The following is an 18,822-nucleotide window of genomic DNA, read 5'->3' as shown; positions in this document are numbered from 1 at the left end:
GACATTTTGTACAATGCCTCATAAAACACTGCTCACAAATTATCAAATTAATATAAAAATTTAAAAAGAGGGGAAAAAAAAGACTATTTTCTGTCACTGGCTGAAAAAGCCACAAAAATAAACTGGAAGGAAAGCAGATTCTCAAAACAGAATATTAGATTCAGATTCATGTCAATCCATGTGAAAATATTTTCTGTTATAAACATACGCTGTGTTTGGCACATGCATTTTAAGTGCAGCTGTAACTGGGCTCCTCAAAGGCAACAGTACTTGGAGACGTGGTTCAGAACAAACCACTACTGCACTTCAGACATAAAATGGTGATGAAAGAAAGGTGCACTAGATGCTGCCAAAGCGTTGTTTCCTTCCAGCAACATATACCAAAGCAGAAAGAACACACTAACAAATTGTAGTCCACATAATTGTTATTTGGTAGGAACAATATCACACTGAGTATTTAACACTCACATTCCATTTTCATGCCCATCTCTAGACATTTCTTAAGCCTACAAAACTGGCATCGATTCCGATGGTGTTTATTGATGATACAGTCCTGGTTGCTACGACAACTGTAGGTCAAATTCTTCCTTACACTCCTTTTAAAGAAACCTTTGCATCCCTCACAACTGACAGCACCATAGTGACGACCTAGGAAACATATGTATTATCAGTTGAAAATTACTTATAATTCAGCATAGAAATATTAATTTTAACCAAGTAAAACACTGTAAGTCATCCTTTAAATTTGTTTTGGATTTATGCCAGCATTTTAGACCATGAAAGCATTACTACAGTCTCACAAGATATTTCTGGTTTACCTAATGTCAGGGGTTTTGGTGAGAGAGAAGAGAGGAAGGCTCAGGCTATTTCTGAAGGTGTGGTTGATGAAGGTGTAGCTCCCACTCTGTTTAAGTACAGATACAATTCTATCTGCTGTTACGGACTATAGCATACGTTTAGAGACTATATCAGCTAAGAGCTCAAGTAGTTTCAGAAAACAAGTAATTTTACACCAAAATTTAAAATGCAATCTTAATTTAAATTTCCTGTCCATATTAATTCTGGTATTGTTTTAATTTCATAAACACTTAAAAGAAGAAAAAGAAAGTGAGCAAAAGAGACAGAAGGGTGTCTTCTCTCTAGGATGAAAGCACAGAACACCCCCTTGACAAATAAAAAAATTTTATCTTAAGATTCCTTGTTACAGCATGTTACTGAAGCACTGAGGTTTCACATAATCTCTGCTTGCCTTGTTTTGTGATAGTAGAAGAAAAAAATCTACCAGGAAGTGTTAAGTTTGTTGGAGAGCACTAAGAAGCATTTTCTTGGAGCAGTTACACATTTTTAGGTGACATGTTTATTTCATGGTAGCACATCACTGTGGTGAACTTGACTACATGCTTCAAGCAGTCTTTTTCAATTACCAGGAGCAATTTAATCATTATTTTATCTTTAAGCCAATTTATCGTATGCTTCAGTTCAAGGAGAAAACCTAATATTCTTCCAGGCAGAGTTTAGCTATTTTTTGTGTATAGATACAGAGTATATTTTTCCATTTAAAAACTCAGTTACTTTTGCCATGAGCATAACTTAAATCAGTTTAAGCACATGAAAAATCATCTCTTCATCCCAGTCATCCTTTCAAGCAAGTTTCTTCAATACCACTTTGAAGGCTTCCTTACCTGATGCTTTATCACCACAGACTACACAATATTCTACTACCTGGGGCCGCTGAACATCAGTTTTTCCTAGCAGACGTTCCACTGAAGCAGAGTCAGTCACTATCTAAAGCAAAATTCCAGAACAAAAAGATGTCATTAGCCAGATATAAAGGTAAGGAGTCTTGCCTATAGAACAAGATTGGTGTATCAGCTAAGAAGAGGGGACTGAATTTATGAATAAGTACGGCATTTGGAATGAAATTAAGTAGTATAAAATGCAATTTAATGAGAGTTCTTACTGACAACAGAGAGACTTTTGAAACAGTCATATCAAAACAAATTACAAATAAAACTGCTAGCTTTGTTTATTACAAATGTTTCTTCACTTGTGCAATCAACAGTATTTTTCTCTTGTTGGAAATACTCTCAAGTGGCTGCTATACTTTAGCCAAAGACAGTTGGCTTTCAGATGCTGTTCCCATCTATCTCTTCTCTAGCTATTAGGGATGTGTGGTTCAGAGAGGATAGCCTGGAGCTCAGATCTATAACAGAAACAGTTTAGCTTCCAAAGGCCTTGGATTCCAAAACTTCTGTTCTGAACATTCAATTTAACCAAGAAAAATTTAAAAACCCAACCCCTCTGTAATGTCAGATATCCTATTTATCATGGAAAATTAATTTTAGAAGACTTTTAATAACATTTTAAAAGTATTTATGTAAAAGTTACTCTTCTTCCTGTAAAATATTCTCTATTGTAACAGTAACAAGAGAGACCAGGCACATTCTCATTTGTTTTATTCTTTTTTTTAAGACTGCTAGGAAGAAATCTGAAATTTCATGAGAGATAGATTATTGTTACATCATTGGCTTGCCAAAGCTTCTGTTCATGTAGATTATGCTCAAGACCGACAAAAAAACATAAGAGCTTTATTGTAATGTCTTGATACTGAATGTAAAGTACGAACTCATGTAAATTTGCTCAGGTGAGTTGTATCTCTGTATATGAGTGAATCTTAGACTAAGAAATCCTGGCACTTCTCACAAGCACTATCTTAAGGATTCCCATATGTCTTTGGAACCTGAATGAGAACACATGATGAGGGATGATAAGTGCAATGGAATACATGAGGTAGGTGAAGACTGAAGGATTTGTGACTGAACAATGAAGCCTAAAATCAGTATGTCTGATCCATGTCATGAAAAAACTACTGCAATTTAGACTTAATTTAGAAACAAAAGAAACAAACAAAAAAACAACAACCTCCCCCCTGCAAAAATATTACATGGTTCGTCTAAATTACTGTATTTACCTGAATTCTGCCTGGCACAATGTTGTCTGTGGTGGTAAAGATAAGCTGCTTGGCATTAGATGTCTCAGGTGCTGCCAGGATCACCTTTCCTGCACCAGTTCCATCTGGACTAGCTAAAATGAACTGTTGCTTTGGAGACACAGCTGAATCCACTGCTGTCACTATTTGAATTTTCTGACCTGTTTGCTGATCTGTCACAATCTGTAAAACATTGAAGAAATTAGTGACCACAGTAAATTTTGTTTTAAAACCTTTCATTACATCTCAGAATTATATCAGTGGAAAATTACAAAAGAAGCTCTCTCAAAGTTTTCTTTATAAATATCACTAGGGAGATGTTACCCAGTTAACATTTACCAATATATTTTACATCAGATGTTACTCCCTAAAGTTATCATCAAAAGATGGAATCAGGCAGCTTTATTGTTTCACATGCCAATTTTCAAGATTCTGTTATGATGGAAGGTTTCTATTTCTGATACACTTGTCTGGTAGCATGATCTCTATTTTGCCTGGTAGAGTAACCATATCATGCACTAGAATTTCATTAAAATTTACTAAGTCCTATGTAATTTGTCATTGAATACATTCTGATACATTAATGACATCTTTTTATTATCTCCCAGTAACAAAGTTCCACCGTGCAGCATTCCCAAAGGCCAACTTCATACTAAATAGATCAATCTCCTACTGGCTCCTAAGTAAGTGGAAGAGGAATCCACTTGCAGACAATCTCAGATATCTGTTGACAATATCTCACCCTTTGGTGTGGCCAGGGCTCTGGAGATTTGCTTGTGCAGGCAAGGTTTAACCTGTGTTAATACTCCTCACTGGCTAACTATTATATACAGCCATCTAGTCAGCACCAATACTGAGGGAAAAAGAATTTTAATTTTCACTAAAAATTACCTAATCTTACAAGACTTAAAGGAAGTATTCCATAGTCTTTAGCATGCTTTTGTATAAAGCTAAGTAGGAGGAGAAGAAAAAAAGAAAATTTATAGTTGGTTAATTATTGGATTTTTACCTGAATGCGTTGTGGTGAAGCTACAGAGGAGTCTGTGGAAATTATCTGGATACGCTGAGAAGGGCTGGTCATCACTGGAGATTCAGATAACGAAGTCTGAAGAGTCGGCACCTGTAAATAACATACAGAAATTTAATTCAGTGTTAAGGTATTGAACACTTTTCAAAATACCTATATTTATAAAAGATCAGATAGCCCTATAGTTTAGAATCTAAATTTACTGGAAAGGTTACAGTCATTTAACCAACTTGGATTGGCTTTCAATGAATTATCAGAATATTTTTGTTTTTCTGGAAATGGAGTGAACCTCACAAAACCAAACCACCACTACCACCACACGCTGCTCAAATGAATCACTAGGTAAGTACTGTATGATTCTTTAGCTTACTGAAATGCAGAAATACTTTTTTTAACTTTCAATTATACACTTGTCTCATTTTTTTTTTTCTGTAAGTAAAATGTTAAGTAGTTCCCCTTTTAATAATTTCAAAGTACTTTTGAATGACAGAGATTAACTTTCACACTGCTTCTGAATACTATTGTTTTTTGTCCTATTCCATACCTTTCTAGACACCAAACTATAATGCAAATTTAGTTCTGAATACTTAGTGCGAATAACATCCCTTGCAAAGCCTTTTTCAGAGCAAAAATTTTAAATGTTGAATTAAACATAGATGACAACATTTAGATTGGATATTGGGAAGAACTTCTTCCCTGGGAGGGTGGTGAGGCCCTGGTACAGGGTGCCTAGAGTGGCTGCCCCTGGATCCCTGGAAGTGTCCAAGGCTATACTGGACAGGGCTTGGAGAAATCTGGGATAGTGGAAGGCGTCTCATCCAACCTAAACCATTCTATCAACCTGGTATCTGCATTAACATGTCCAATGCTAGGATGGTCACAAGTTGTTTTTATCAAATCCTCTTCTAAACAATCTTGGAGTTATATCAAAATTTTTACAGCTGGACAACAGGGCAGTTTCAGTTTTAGCTTGCTTTGAAAAATCTTTGTTTAATATACAGAAAAGTAAATTTATGACATAAAGAAAAACCAGTTTGGATAGCAAGGAACATGAACTACAGTCCCTTTGGGGAAGTAGAGGTATTAAAATACACAAGACTTAATGAAATCATACCATTTACTCCCCTATTGCCTATACCATAAGGAGTTCCACATACTATAAAAGTGTAATCTAAATTAAACATACAATCTTTAATACAGGTCACAAAAATTGCACACTAAATGAGAAAAAGAGACAGGAAAGATGTAGAAATAAGAGGTGTCTTCTAATTACTGGATGATCCAAAGTTTTCAGCTGCAGAAAACAAGATACCTATGTGAGAAAAAAAGACTCTCAAAAATCCAGACTCTTAGAGGACACATTTAATTGATGATCTTGTCTTCCATGCCGAATTATTAACAAGGCTGTGTGCCCTTTAAAAGATCTAAATTAGAGCAAGAAGGTCTTTTAAAACTGTTTTACAATTGTTCAGCTGTAGAATCCTTAGCCTTTCATTGATCCATCTTCAGACCTTACACCACAATGTACTGCAGGCAGCCTAGAGAAAAAGAATAGTCTATTCTTCTGTATTGTTCAAGGAGAAAGATAGACAAGACAGACATAAGGTACCTGCATGGAAATTCTTTAAACATTTTGGAATTGAACAGCCACATTGTTTTCTGGGTTTGCAATGTATGTTTAACCTGAACCCCATGTGGCACAACTTGAAGCGATTTCTTTTTGTCCCCCACCTGACTCCACCCTCCTGTTAGGGAGTTGTCGAGATTGAAAAGGTCCCCCCTGAGCCTTCTTTTCTGCAGGCCTAACAAACGCAGCTACTTCAGCCACCCCTCAGTGACTGACTCTCCAGACTCTTTTCCAGCTCCTTTGCTCTTTTCTGGACACACTTCAGCCCCTCGATGTCTTTCTTGCACAGCAGGGCCCAGAACTGACCCCAGGATTTGAGATGTGGCATCACCAGTGGCCAGTACTGAGCAACAGCCACTACCCTGGTCCTGCAGGCCATGCTGCTCTTGATCCAAGGCAGGATCCCACTGGTCTTCTTGTGTGACCTGGGCACACCCACCTCACATTCAGCCACTGTCGACCAGCACCTGCAGGTACTTTCCTGTTGAGTGGCTTTCCAGCCACACTGCCCAAAGCCGGGAGTGCTGTGTGGGGTTGTGGTGACCCAACAGCAGGAGCTACGGCCTTGTTGAACCTCACACTGTTGGCCTTGGCCTCAGTCCCCTCATCCAGGTCATCCATAAAAATATTAAAGAGAACTGGGCCCAAAACAGCCCTAAGGAACCCCTCTAATGACTGAAGAATGGATGTGGCACCACTCCCCACCACTCTCAGGCCCCAGTCACCCAGCCAGTTCTTAACCCCATGAAGATGCACCTGTCTAAGTCCTGGGCCACAGCCTCCCTTGGACAGTGTTGTGAGACAGTATCAGAGGCTTTGCTGAAGTACAGGTAGGCACAATCACACCCTTTACTTCATCCATGAGGTGGGTCACCTCATCATAAAACAACATCAGGTTGGTCAGGCAGGACCTGCCTTTCCTAAACCCACGCTAGCTGGGCCTGATCCCCAGGTCTTGTGAGTCCCACTTGGACTTGGAAAAATAATATAAAATTAGCAAAATTGAAAGGAAAATCCATCAGATTTCCCATAGAGCATCTTTAGCTCTAAAAATTCATTCCACAACAAAACATTTTCATGAGGCTGCAGTGAAAGCTGACAAATGGATGAAAACAAAAAATATTTTTAAGATTTTCAAAAGTTAAATTTGTTAAAGTTATGGTACATGAAATTTTGAGAAAGTGACCATCTACTTGACAAGTTGTACAACAATAAACAACAAAATCCAGTGGGCTTCCACTAGAAAAGTTTCTGCAGCAAATGAATAATTTAGTTGTCTAAATAGCATTAGTATTTTCTTCTAATTTCAAGGATTCCACAGCACAGAAATATGCTCACTATTGAAATTAAGCACTTTACTTGACGGAAAACACAATCATCTATTGTACATCTCTCTAAAAAGAATATCCATACATAATTACCTATGGGAGTGTATTTACAGCAGGGGTACACCGTAAATGTTAGGTCAACTAACTGTGATCTAGTGTAGAAGAAAGTATTATTTGTATCTAGAATATAACTGCTATTGCTATTAAACCAGTAAGTACCACTAGCAATAATTTCATATGCTGAAGTTTATTGAAATTAATAATGATTTGCCTTAAGTGACACAGAAAATCTGTACAAAGCTCAAGAAATACAAAGACACACTTAAACACATATGCATCTACCTTTTTCATCATTAAACTAAAAACAAGTATTTGGTAATTAGGTGCATTTTGAAGGCTGGCAAAATCAAATTTGGTTTCTTCTGTTTAAATTACTAATATTTTTTTCTCTTTTTAAACATAAATATATATAATTTTATATTTACCTTATTTTTTCTACTTTTTTTCAGTTTCTAAATTTTAGTTGAAATCATATTAAACTTCCAGTAGATGGGTGTATATATATAAAATATATGTGTATATATAAAATCAGTAGTTTGAAGTTAGGTTTCTCCAAGCATTTCATTATTTTATGTCATTAGAAATAAATAAGGTTTCTTCATAGGCATATAGTCGTGTTTATACAGTAATTGACTGATTTACCCATCATGTATCTACATATGCATCTATGTGTGTTTGTACGAACATATGTACATATATAATAAATATTTGTCCTGACTAACCAAATTTTCCGTACTTTCTGTAGCTTATTTCCCCCTCCGACACTGATTATAAAAACAGCATTTGAGAAATAAATTGAAGGAATAATCCATTGGCCACATAGATAGAAATTTTTAAAGCCTCTAATCTCTTCTAACTTAAGCAGAAAAACATTTTCTACATGAACTCCAGTAAAAGCCAAAGTAATTGTATTGCTTGAATACATTATGTGTAAACCAATTTCAGGCTGAATAATTTCTATTCTCTTTTCTATAATAATTAAAGCATAATTTAGCAATCACAGACCAAATATTTTTAACTGCACCCATAAAATAACTAAAGAATTTAAATGAAAAATATGGTACCAAGTTTTACACCTGCAACTCAAATCAAATCAGAAAGACTTATTTTTCCATAGATATTTTTCCTAATGAGTAGCTTTAGCTATTAAATTAATAATAGGCTTTTACCAAAAATGTATATCCAAATATATTTCTTTGTAAGATACATCTAAAAAACGTTTCAATTATTTTCCTTGGAATTAGCTCTCCTGACCACTCCCAAGCGGCCCTTTGTAGGATGGCAGATAAAAGTTAAATTCACCACTAGAACTCTAGTTTAACTGCCCTAATAGGATGCCAGTGCAAGATCTTGTATAGCACATAAAAAGGCAACAATCATGGAAGAAACTGCAATTGCCACATCTGCATGCTAAAGAAAATCTCAGACCAGCTCTTATGGAACACCCCACACTTGTATTACACCAGCAGCCATGCCACATCTGGCAACAGTCTTCAGTTCAAATGCTGCCCAACGGCCTAAACCAGATACAATCTCCTTATTCCCATTTGCACTTTCTGTGAATACCTCTCAGGCTCATGGTACCCTTAACAGGAACTTGAGAAAAGCTGTATTGAAACTTGAGAAAAGCTGTATTTGAACCAAAAACTGTTTAAGAGGACTTTGCATCAAAACTCCACTTTGAAAAATCATCAGAAATGAGCAAGTGGCCAATGACATCAATAAAATATTAAATATAAAGGGTCTTATGTCATACTTCTTAATTCTTAAAACAAAGTAAAAACTTGTTCCATCAGAACAACGGTGTTTCCACTCTCCTTTTCAAGCATATCTTCATGTGGACGAAAATCTGAACTGCAGAACTACTTATGATGTAACATGTCAGAGATATCTGAAGAGGGTCAAGAAAATATTTTACGTGACAAAGATATACAGTATTTTTTGAGTTTCATGGGAAAACATGCTTTCCAAAAGGCTTCAGACTTTGATAGTTTCCTTTCAGGACACTGAGGGAACTGAAAACAACTGAAAATTCTCCAGCAATGTAACTGTCATAAACAAGATCCAGGAAGCACAGGGCTCAACAGTCACCTCATGTAACTCTCTCCCTGAAGCCTCTGACAAGGAAAAGGATGCACCGGGAATAGTTTGTGGCTGCCAGAGAGCTGGCCAAGTTATAGCAACTACTAAAAATTATTCCTGGTTACACCCTGGTTACACCAGAGCTGCTGTTGGAAAGATGAAATAGCCCTTATTTCCACCACCACACATTCCCTCCCCTTCCTCCACACCCCACCCAAAACAGCTGTTACATTTTTTTTTTTTTATTTTGCATATAAAATAATAGGTACTACACAGGAAATGCACCTCCCCTTTAAAAACAAACACATTTTCCTTAAACAGTACTCAAGTCAGACCTAAGTCGGTGCTGGGACTACACCTAGGCCACTTGCATATTGTACAGTGACTGTACTAAATAAATACTTCAGAAAAGTAGCATTACTTATTTTTGCATTAAGGCTTAAGTATTTTTCCTGCTTTTCAAAAGCTCCACAGGATGAGGAGAAACTGCTGAAATTCCCTCCAAATCCCCTAGCTGCTCTCTGTTCTTCTGTTTCATGAACTGTAAGTAATGGCAACTTCAAACACTAAACATGGAACCCTCATCCAGTCTGTTCAGAAATGCACAATTGGAAAAAAAATTAAACAAGCGACACTATAGAAAGCACAAGGAAGCAAAAGCAGTGAGATCATTTGAAACCATTACAAGAACAATTTTTAAAAGTCCTAAAAATAGAATAAGTACAAAAATACATGCAACACTGGAGCACACTCAGCAACTACTGTGAAACATTCCATTTTATGAAAAAACTGATGAACTATTGCTCAAGAAAGAGAAACAATGTAGTCTACTTTCATGACAGTCTGGTTTGGTGCTTGGCATCACAGCTTTCAATAAACCCATGCCACTGCATATGTGGCAGTTATGTTGAAAAAGTGATGGGGATATAGGTAAAGCTACTAATATTTGCATTAGGTTATTCCAGTTGCAACTTGTCTCTCACAGTTCATAACCTAAAATTCAGTGCATTGTCAATAACCCTCTTCTTCCATTTAATTTTCATTGACAAAAAATATCATATTCCAAAAGTCTCTAATTTTTTAAAGCCAGTGCCAAGTTTGATTTTCTCTAAAATATGGTGAGTACAAATATAGAATTTTAGCATATTTAAAGAAAACTAGTTATGTATTTACCTGTATTAAAAACTGAGAAGACAAATAGCAGGCAGTCGGCCATTCATAAAGAAATTATTCAATATTAACATGGTCATAGTATTAATGAATTCCTAATGAGATAATGCTGCTTACAACTGGTTTTCCATGAACAGTTTTCATGGTGTTACGCAGTGGACAGGCATATCATTTAAGCAGCAGCTGAATACTATAAAGAGATGGAACCCTCTATTTACCCACCGGCCACGAAGAAATCACAGAGCTTCATACACTCTTGAGATGGAGCGATCTCTCCAGTGGCAAGATACAACCATCACACTATGTTACCACGGTGCATTTCCTGCACGAGGAATTACAGATGTCACATATTTTATGTGCTTTAGATGTTATACCAATATAGTATAAAGTTTTCCATTACAGGTTTCTCTTTCAAATATATTTGGAAGTGTTTTTAAAAAAATGCAGCTTGCCAAATTCATACCTGGTACAGAAAACTAGAGTGAAAAATCTCTTGTTGGTTTTCACTGTGAAACTTAAGTTTTTTGAAACTATTCCAAGATGTTAATTTCAGGACACTCACTAGGCCATTTTGTTTAAAAGAATGAAATTTCTTTTTTAAAAATGTACTTCTAAGTACAGAATCTCAAATCAACTTCTAAAACCAGAATTAAACTTATATTTTCTTCTTTTATAGGACTTCTTGAAATAAAAATATTTTTAATATACATGTGTAATCTTAGATCATTAGGTGAAAGAAAACTCCACACTAATGTCTGAAAAGTGGCCTTATCTCTCAGCCCATTTGCCCTTTATTATTTATTAAATCCCTTAATTACGTAACTATACGAAAAATCACAGTAAAGTTCAAGGATGCTAAACCAAATAATTTTAATCAGACAAAAGATCTTGCTTATTTTTTGACTGAAGTTTGCATAGTGAGGGAGATAAATTATTTTCTATGGCCATGAACACTTGCAGTTTGTGTTTATGAGCCGATTTAAACTTTTTAGCTGTTGAGCATCCAAGCTTCAGTGAATATGTATCTAGACATCACTTAATCACTTAATATCACTTTAAGAAGGTTTTGTGCTTTTTTTCTTTAAAGTGTGGGCACAAAATATAAAAACTGATTTAAGTTAACCACTTTGCTGTAAATTCAGAATGGCGCATAAGTAAAACAGGTAACTTCAAACACTGTGGTGGATCTAGATTACAATTCCAGTTAGGTGCAGAAGCTTTCCATGTCCCAAAAGGTCAATCTAATGATCAAATGACAAGAAATTTTGTTATATTAATTTTTTAAACAATTCATAATACAGACAAGTTTCTCTATAGCTCATGTTGAAGTTTCCACTTACAGTCTTAATACGGGGGCCACCAGAACAAAGCAGGGTAAACAAAACATGTTCCAGTTGGACTGTTTTCATGCTTGTCCCCAAATGTAAAGCAGCACTTTTCTTTAAAGATCTTCCATTCTGTTTATGCTTAATTGTAAATGGCAGGGACTCCCTAATAAGTTTTTAATTTCAAAATCTCATATACCAACTGTTGTGATATCATCTGTCACTCACCTCAGCCACCTGCTGAGTCTCCACTACCTGTTGAGCCAGCACCTCCATATTGGTTGCCATGGTGAAACAAGACCATTAGAGAACCTGTTTGGAAAGATGCCAGCAACCTCCATCAGGCACAAAAGTTTGGGTTTTTTCTTAGTATTAAAGCTCGCTCTGCTATGACTTTTTGAAAATTTACAACTCTGCTTGAAATATCTAGCAAATAAGAGAAGGTGCCATTGATGTGTGTGTGCGCACGCATACATACACATAAACATATATGGGACATGCATACTATTCAAACTGCTGAAGTACAGTTATTCTTTTACTTAATTAAGCCTCTAATATACTCTTTCCAGTCCATTATTTAAGCTGTAAAGAAGAGATGTTAATTTCATAAATGAGAAAGGACTAATTTCAAAGTCAAGTTCTAATGCAGCTTACAGAATTCATAGATCTCAAAGGCACTTTCCTCAGCTCAGGCAGGAGAAACCTTGCCATTAAACTGCTTCTACCCCGCATGCTGAACCAGGGAGCAGCAAGCTAAGAATGCTGCTTGGCATTTAATTGAGTCATTCCATCAAACCACCACGTTCATCCATATTCTTAAGAGTAATCTTACGCAATAAGGGAAATAAACAGTTTCATCTACAATGTATCTTCCATTATTTAGGCTATTTCTTTATTATAATGTGATACTGCAGAGTCATTTCATCCTATTCCAAGTAACTCCACCTTCAACTTTAGGGTTTAGAAAAAAAATACAAAGAAATCAAAGACAAAGAAACAATAAAAAAACCATTTTCAATATATTTTTAATTATCATTATTATGGATGTATTTCTTCCAAGGTAAATTTAATTAAGATTTCCAATTAATACATTCAGTTTTTAATTGTGACTTGCTAATTATAGGGCTAGACTTCAGATTCTGATTCAGGCGTAGGTAATAAAAAGGCATTTCTGGATGCTGGCTTGTTTGATGTTTCATTCGAAACCTCTGTTTAAAATTGCGAAGCAGTCATTTAATATAAAATTTAAAAATACAGCACACAATAGCAACACAGGTAGCAGAAAAATGTATGCATGTCTCTCTAGCATCCATTCAAATGTAACTGCTACAAAGCTAACATTGTTAAATATGTCAGAATTCATTAAATTAAATGGATTCGCTTATATTGTGACAAATGTGAAAGTAATTTTGTATATGTCAAGCATAGATTATTTGTAACAATGGATAATCAAACTTGAGACATCCCCATGGAAATTGTATTTATGCTAGGTTCTCCTACAGCTCGTCATTATTTTATTGAAGTGTTGACTTGATTAAGACTATGAACCATTTCCACCATACTCAGCTTATGGATGGTTTCTTAGTTGTTCAATGGTTCCTATTCAGTGTTTCCTCTTATTTTTTTTATGTTCAGCAAGAAGCACAAGAAGCATAATCATATGCTTATAATGTGCTATTTTCTCAGCGCTTTATGAGGACAGAAGCCCTTCAGATAGAGATACTTTGTTCATAATAGTAGCTTTCTGAGACACAAAACACAAGTGTTTGCTATAGAATGAGTCTGACAGATTTGCTGTTGTTGGTGCTATCACCAAGGCTTTTTGTACTTCCGACCTTCACAAAAGAACCTTAAGCTGAGGCTATCTGATCGAATCCAGCTGAAGCACAGAGACCATACACAGCCATGCCAAGCTTTTTAATGGTGTCAACTTTCAGAAGGCAAAATCTGCTTCCTAGCAAAAGCCCCGAGCAACAGTTTTTAAGGCAACCACAACAAAACCTCCCAAATCAACAAAAGAGGTGAAATTTAAAACCTAGGAAGAGGCACCAGGAAATTATTTTCAGCATAACAGGGTGGCAGCCAGCTCAGTATATGCTGTCCAAAACACAGTGTAGAATCAGTAATCTTTCCCTAAGCTGCAGTGAAACCGCTGAAGCAAGCCATAAATTCAGCTTGAGAGGTTCTAAGGGTATGGCCCTACTGACAAAACATGGCAAACGGCCGAATTCAAACTTAATGAAATTTTTCCTTTGTCTTAATGAAACAACGTTCTTTACGCTGTGAGCTCGACTCGGCTACACCGAGCGGCCTGCAGCAGGCTGCCATCGGCGGGACGGGCGGGGAGCCCGGACAGGGCCCAGCCCTGTCGGCAGTCTCCGGCACACTGTCCCGGCGGCAGGGCCCGACCCGCCGACCGAGCGGAACACCGCGAGCGGCGCCGGCAGCGCGCCGGGCCTGCCGCGCCGCCATTGGCTACGCCGCGCGCGCCGCCCGTGCCCATTGGCTGCGCCACGCCCCGTCCGCTGCTGAAGGGCCTTCGGCAGCTCCCCGCCGCGTGCCGCCGAGACACGCCCCCGGCCCGCCCCTAGGCCCGACCAATGACCTCACGACAGACGCAGCGCTCCCCCGCAGATCGCCCATTGGCCGAGCCACCCGCTTGTAATAGTGGCGGTACCGCCCCTCGAGGAGAGGGAAAGCCCCCCGGGGATTCACTGAGCACAAGATGGCGGCGCTGGCCGCCAGCCAGAGCCCAGGCGGGGCTGCTGCCGCCGCCATTAGGCCCCTTCCCCTCCCCTCCGGTACAGCCTTGTGTCCGCCTAGAGGAGGCCCAGGCATGGCAATGAGGAAGCGGCCGGTAAGATGGCGGCGGTTTCAGCCCCGTATGCAAAGTACCCGCCGCCCCCTCCCCTCCGCCCTCCCGGTGGCAAAGGTAAAAGGGTCGGGTTCAAGCCGCCGCCTCCGCCCGCTCAGACTCCATCTTCTGTCTCTCTGGGTGTCCCGCGCTCATCATCGCCGCGACCATCGCCCTACACCCCTTGGACAGCAGACTCTGCTCACCGCGATCGGACCAGCTCCGACCTCAGCCGGCCCACGCTGCAACCAGCGGCTCCGGCACGGGACTGCCCCGCCGATCGACCCAGCACGCCACAATGGTTGTTTCCTCTCTCTCCAGGAGCTGTAGACCAGGCCAGACCACGGCCGGTGCTCGCTTACCAGACAAATATCGGAGCCGTGCAATCCCCCTCCCCTAAACCCACCGTCACCCCACCCCTCCCCTCGCGGGGGTGTCCAGAGTAGGGCCCTCTGCCGCCTCCCCGCGCCCCCTCCCTCGTCCTGGCCCCCCACGAGACAAACCCAGCAGGCCGCTTCAATTTTAAAAAATGTTTTTTACCTCAGGAATGGGCGCCAAAGGTGCAGTGGCGGTGACCCGACCGGGCCCGGGCAGGCCGGTGCCCAGCAGCGGCCCTCCCTCCCCCCGCGGGGGCTGCAAGGGGCTGTGGGGCCCGCGGAGGGGAGGGGGCCGGGACTGTGTTGGGGTCGGGCGTGTTTTGTTGTGTGTGCCGTGCCCTGTGACAGGTCAGAGTTCGTGACCCCACCGCCGCCGCCCGGTAGCGCGTCCCCGCTTCCTCTTCCAGCGCCAGCCCGGCCGCGGCCCCTCCATCCCCCGCGGGGCGGGGCCGGCGGCGGGGAGGGGCTACCGGGCTACCTGGGCCTCCCGAGCCTGCCGAGCCCTGCACCGCTCCGGCCGCGCCGCGGAAGTGCCGGCGGAAACCTGGCCTCCGGGGCAGCGAGGGGAAGGTACGGTCACCGCCTTTGTCCCTCTCGCTCGGGAGCTCTTCAGCAGCCGGAAGCCCGAGGTCGCGGGTTGGCGGTTGCTGTCCAGTGCGCTGATGGTATTGATGTTCCAGGTGTATCTTGGTTCTCGCTGAGGATGCAGTCAAAGGTGGGCTCACAATTGAGCAAGCTCTCACAAAGGCCGCCGCCAGACTGTTGAGTTTTTATTTAATTTTGTGAAGTCAATGTCATTGATTAGGGCTCTTATGGCAAAGTTGGCCGTGAGTGAGGTATGTTGTGCCTTCAAACACACAAATAGACATGACACAAGTTTGGGTGTAGCTGAGGTGGTTTAAGAGTTTACCACCTGTCAATGCTTGTCTTCTTACAGGCTATCGGATGTTCACTCCCTGTCATAACTAGCTATCCTTAACCTACTCATATCAAAATGTTCTTAATGCTTCTAGTAGGTTTCCCTTGACTCTAATAATTTTTACAGAAGCTAATTTAAGGAGCAGTTAGATGAATAAGATAACACCTGAAAGAAAACATATGGAAGAGAGAGCAGTTAAATGCAACAATCACAGAAACAAGAGGTGCTGTTGACTATTCAGTATGTATGCTTTTTTTTTTTTTTAATTTTTCTTTGGAAGGTTTTTAGTTTTTTTTCTTAGAACTGACTCCTTGGGGTAAAGGTGTGATTAATGTACTAGACCTACAAATTACAGCCTTACTTTCACAGACCAGAAATGAGTAAAGCATGTGATGTGCAGATATGTTTGCAATACACAAATAAAGGAAAATGTTTCAAAAATGTCTTGGGTGTTTATTGCTGTAATGTTAAATACATGAAGTATTGGAATATGAATCCCAATATTACCAGTTAGATTGTGCCTGGGCCAGTCTGACCCTCGCTGCTGGGCCAAAGGCAGCAACTGTGGTGTATCACCCCAGTGACATCTTTGGCTTGCTGGAGATTGCAGCTGGGCACTGAACAAGTCCAGGCTTGTTAGGAACCCCGTTTACCTCAGGAGGAGAGCTTCAGGCGATGGTGAAGAGAAAAAGGATGGATTCTGCTGGAGGGTTATATCCAGAGGTTTATTCCAACACACTGCAACAATGAAGAAATGTCAAATTCTCAAAATATGGACATGCATACCTTTAGAAGCAGATATTTCTTTTAACTTCTTAAAATATACATCAAAGTGTGACCAAATGAAAGGAAAAATGGAAAATGCTAAAGCCAAATATGAATGGCTGCTTTCCCCCCTCAGTGTTTCCTAATGGGCAAGTTGAGGAAAGGTTTAGAAGGCAGGAGGATTTGTCTCCTCCATGTTCCTTGTTTCTGCCAGGAGAAAGCTTTGCAGCAGTTTTACTCTGAGCTCTGGTGGAGAGCAATCATGCTTGCTGTACCACACAAACTAAGGTTGAGGAAAACTGCATTAACATTGTGACAAATTTCTCTGTGGTTTTTGCAACAATTTCAACGAAGTATAGAGCAACAGTGTATACCCTTGTTTAATAAGCAAGATTGTATTAGATAATGCTGAAATTTGCTAAATTTATATACACAGATATATAAAGGAGTGTTAGTAAAAACTGCTTTTTGGCCTTAGCTATGACTGGACAGAAATTAATAGAAGATGCCAGAGGTGGAAAACATCAAAGAACACTGAGATTACTCTACAAGTCAAGGTTAATAACTAGACTGGCAGCAAAGAAAATAATTATACCTGTCTACCGCACAGTGGTGAGCTTACTGTGGATTGCAGCCACAGGATAACCCAGTCACTCATTTTCCCCTCCTCTTCTATAGCAGGATGGGGAGAAAATGACATGAAAAAGCTCATAGGTTAAAATAAAGACAGAGTGATCAGTGATCACTTAACAATTACTGTCGTGGGCAAAGCAGACCTGGGGGAAATGTATCTAACTACCAGTTAAAATGGATGTGGATGGTGAGAAAGCCTGAAATTAACATACCACCTTCTCTAGCCACCGCTTTCTGCCAAGTGTAGTTTCACTCCCTCTCCCATCCAGCCCTCAGGATATGGGCGATTCCACCGGCATACATCAGCTCCTGCTTGCCCTTCTGCTCCTCATGGAAGGCTCCTGTCCTCATCCCGCAGTCCTGCCCGCGAGCGAGAGCTGCACCGAGGGCCGCCCTCGTGACGGGACAACGGGCTGCCCTCCTCAGGGCTGCTCTTCCCAGGGCTGCTCTCCTGACGGGACAACGGGCGGCTCCCCTCAGGGCTGCTCCCCTCAGGGCCGCTCTCCTGACGGGACAACGGGCTGCTCTTCCCAGGGCTGCTCCCCTCAGGGCTGCTCCCCTCAGGGCTGCTCCCCTCAGGGCTGCTCTCCCCAGGGCCGCTCCCCTGACGGGACAACGGGCTGCTCCCCTCAGGGCTGCTCCCCTCAGGGCCGCTCCCCTGACGGGACAACGGGCTGCTCCCCTCAGGGCTGCTCCCCTCAGGGCCGCTCCCCTGACGGGACAACGGGCTGCTCTTCCCAGGGCTGCTCTCCTGACGGGACAACGGGCTACCCTCCCCAGGGCTGCTCCCCTCCTGGCGGAGCACGGGCTAGCCCGAGGAGGCCTCTCCTCGGGCCGCAATTCCTGCCCGGAAAGAGTGAACTGCTCCCAGCCTTAGCTGAGAAAGGATTGTGGTGGTGGTCAGTTTCAAACGCAGCTGCTGATAATAAGGACGTTTTAGCTCCTCCCATTAAATAGGATAGTTGCCTCAGAAGAAAAAATGAGGCAGCTACAAAGCTGCCCTGCAAAAAGAGAAGGGAAGAGACCCTGCAGAAATTGTTTCCTGCCCAGGAGAACGGACTAAATTCCCTATGGAACAGAGGTAAGATGTGCGTACTTCCAGGGAGGGAAAGAGGCTCTAGGCATGGAAGGAGAGGACCTCTACAGTGAACGTGTGGGCTGCAAGAGGCCAAAGCTCGCTCTCTGGCCATGGTGGTGGCAGTAAAAGTACATAATGGACTAAGAAGGATTAAAACTTGGTGTGTGCCGTGTAGTATAAAATATAAATAGGTTTTGAGGTTATTCATGTGTTTTGAATGTTTGGGATAGACAGTACTGTAGAGCTCGGTTGTTTGGGGTTTTTATTAAGTTCTCATTTCAGTTGTTTAAAATTTTCTGGGAACTTTCAAGATAAATTGTCAGAGCAGAACCAATACTTAGTATAGAAGAATTCAACAATTACAAGTGACTGACAAAGTTTTAACAGAACTGTTTGGTCTTGTTAATACCACATTCAATTTAAGTCTCTCTTTTAAATGTTAGCAGATGATTTTTAAAGTGTGAGTCCTCATGCCTTTCATTTGGGTTTGTGCGTGGCTGGGCTGTGTAGAAGGAAGCTGGTGACCTCCAACAAGTGGGAGGTTTGCCCTCATTTCTCCATGTTTGTCTCTGAGTAAAAGTGAGTTTG

At 40.8% G+C, this 18,822-nt stretch overlaps 2 protein-coding genes across 4 annotated transcripts in view; one reads left to right on the top strand and one right to left on the bottom strand.

Moving 5' to 3' along the window:
• The window catches only part of NR2C2 (nuclear receptor subfamily 2 group C member 2), a 37,798-nt gene extending 22,562 nt beyond the window's left edge, over positions 1–15,236 (bottom strand). Inside the window, exons 1-7 of one of the 3 annotated variants that reach the window (XM_059480446.1) lie at positions 15,003–15,155; positions 11,837–11,920; positions 10,506–10,605; positions 3,999–4,109; positions 2,972–3,172; positions 1,683–1,785; positions 469–648 (exon numbers count right to left, since the gene is read on the bottom strand). In XM_059480446.1, coding sequence (XP_059336429.1) covers positions 469–648; positions 1,683–1,785; positions 2,972–3,172; positions 3,999–4,070 — 556 coding nt within the window. In that variant the 5' untranslated portion in view covers positions 4,071–4,109; positions 10,506–10,605; positions 11,837–11,920; positions 15,003–15,155. Of the gene's footprint in view, positions 1–468; positions 649–1,682; positions 1,786–2,971; positions 3,173–3,998; positions 4,110–10,505; positions 10,606–11,836; positions 11,921–15,002 lie in introns of all 3 variants that reach the window. The other 2 variants (XM_059480445.1, XM_059480447.1) reach the window with 2 other exon arrangements.
• A 2,903-nt stretch (positions 15,237–18,139) lies between these two features.
• The window catches only part of LOC132078221 (uncharacterized), a 100,715-nt gene continuing 100,032 nt past the window's right edge, over positions 18,140–18,822 (top strand). Inside the window, exon 1 of the transcript XR_009419236.1 lies at positions 18,140–18,237. The gene's annotated coding sequence lies outside the window, so the exon portion shown is untranslated. The remainder of the gene's footprint in view (positions 18,238–18,822) is intronic.

This window comes from Ammospiza nelsoni, chromosome 11, assembly GCF_027579445.1.
Source record: "Ammospiza nelsoni isolate bAmmNel1 chromosome 11, bAmmNel1.pri, whole genome shotgun sequence".
Classification (NCBI taxonomy): domain Eukaryota; kingdom Metazoa; phylum Chordata; class Aves; order Passeriformes; family Passerellidae; genus Ammospiza; species Ammospiza nelsoni.
This window is presented reverse-complemented; position numbering and strand designations above follow the sequence as displayed.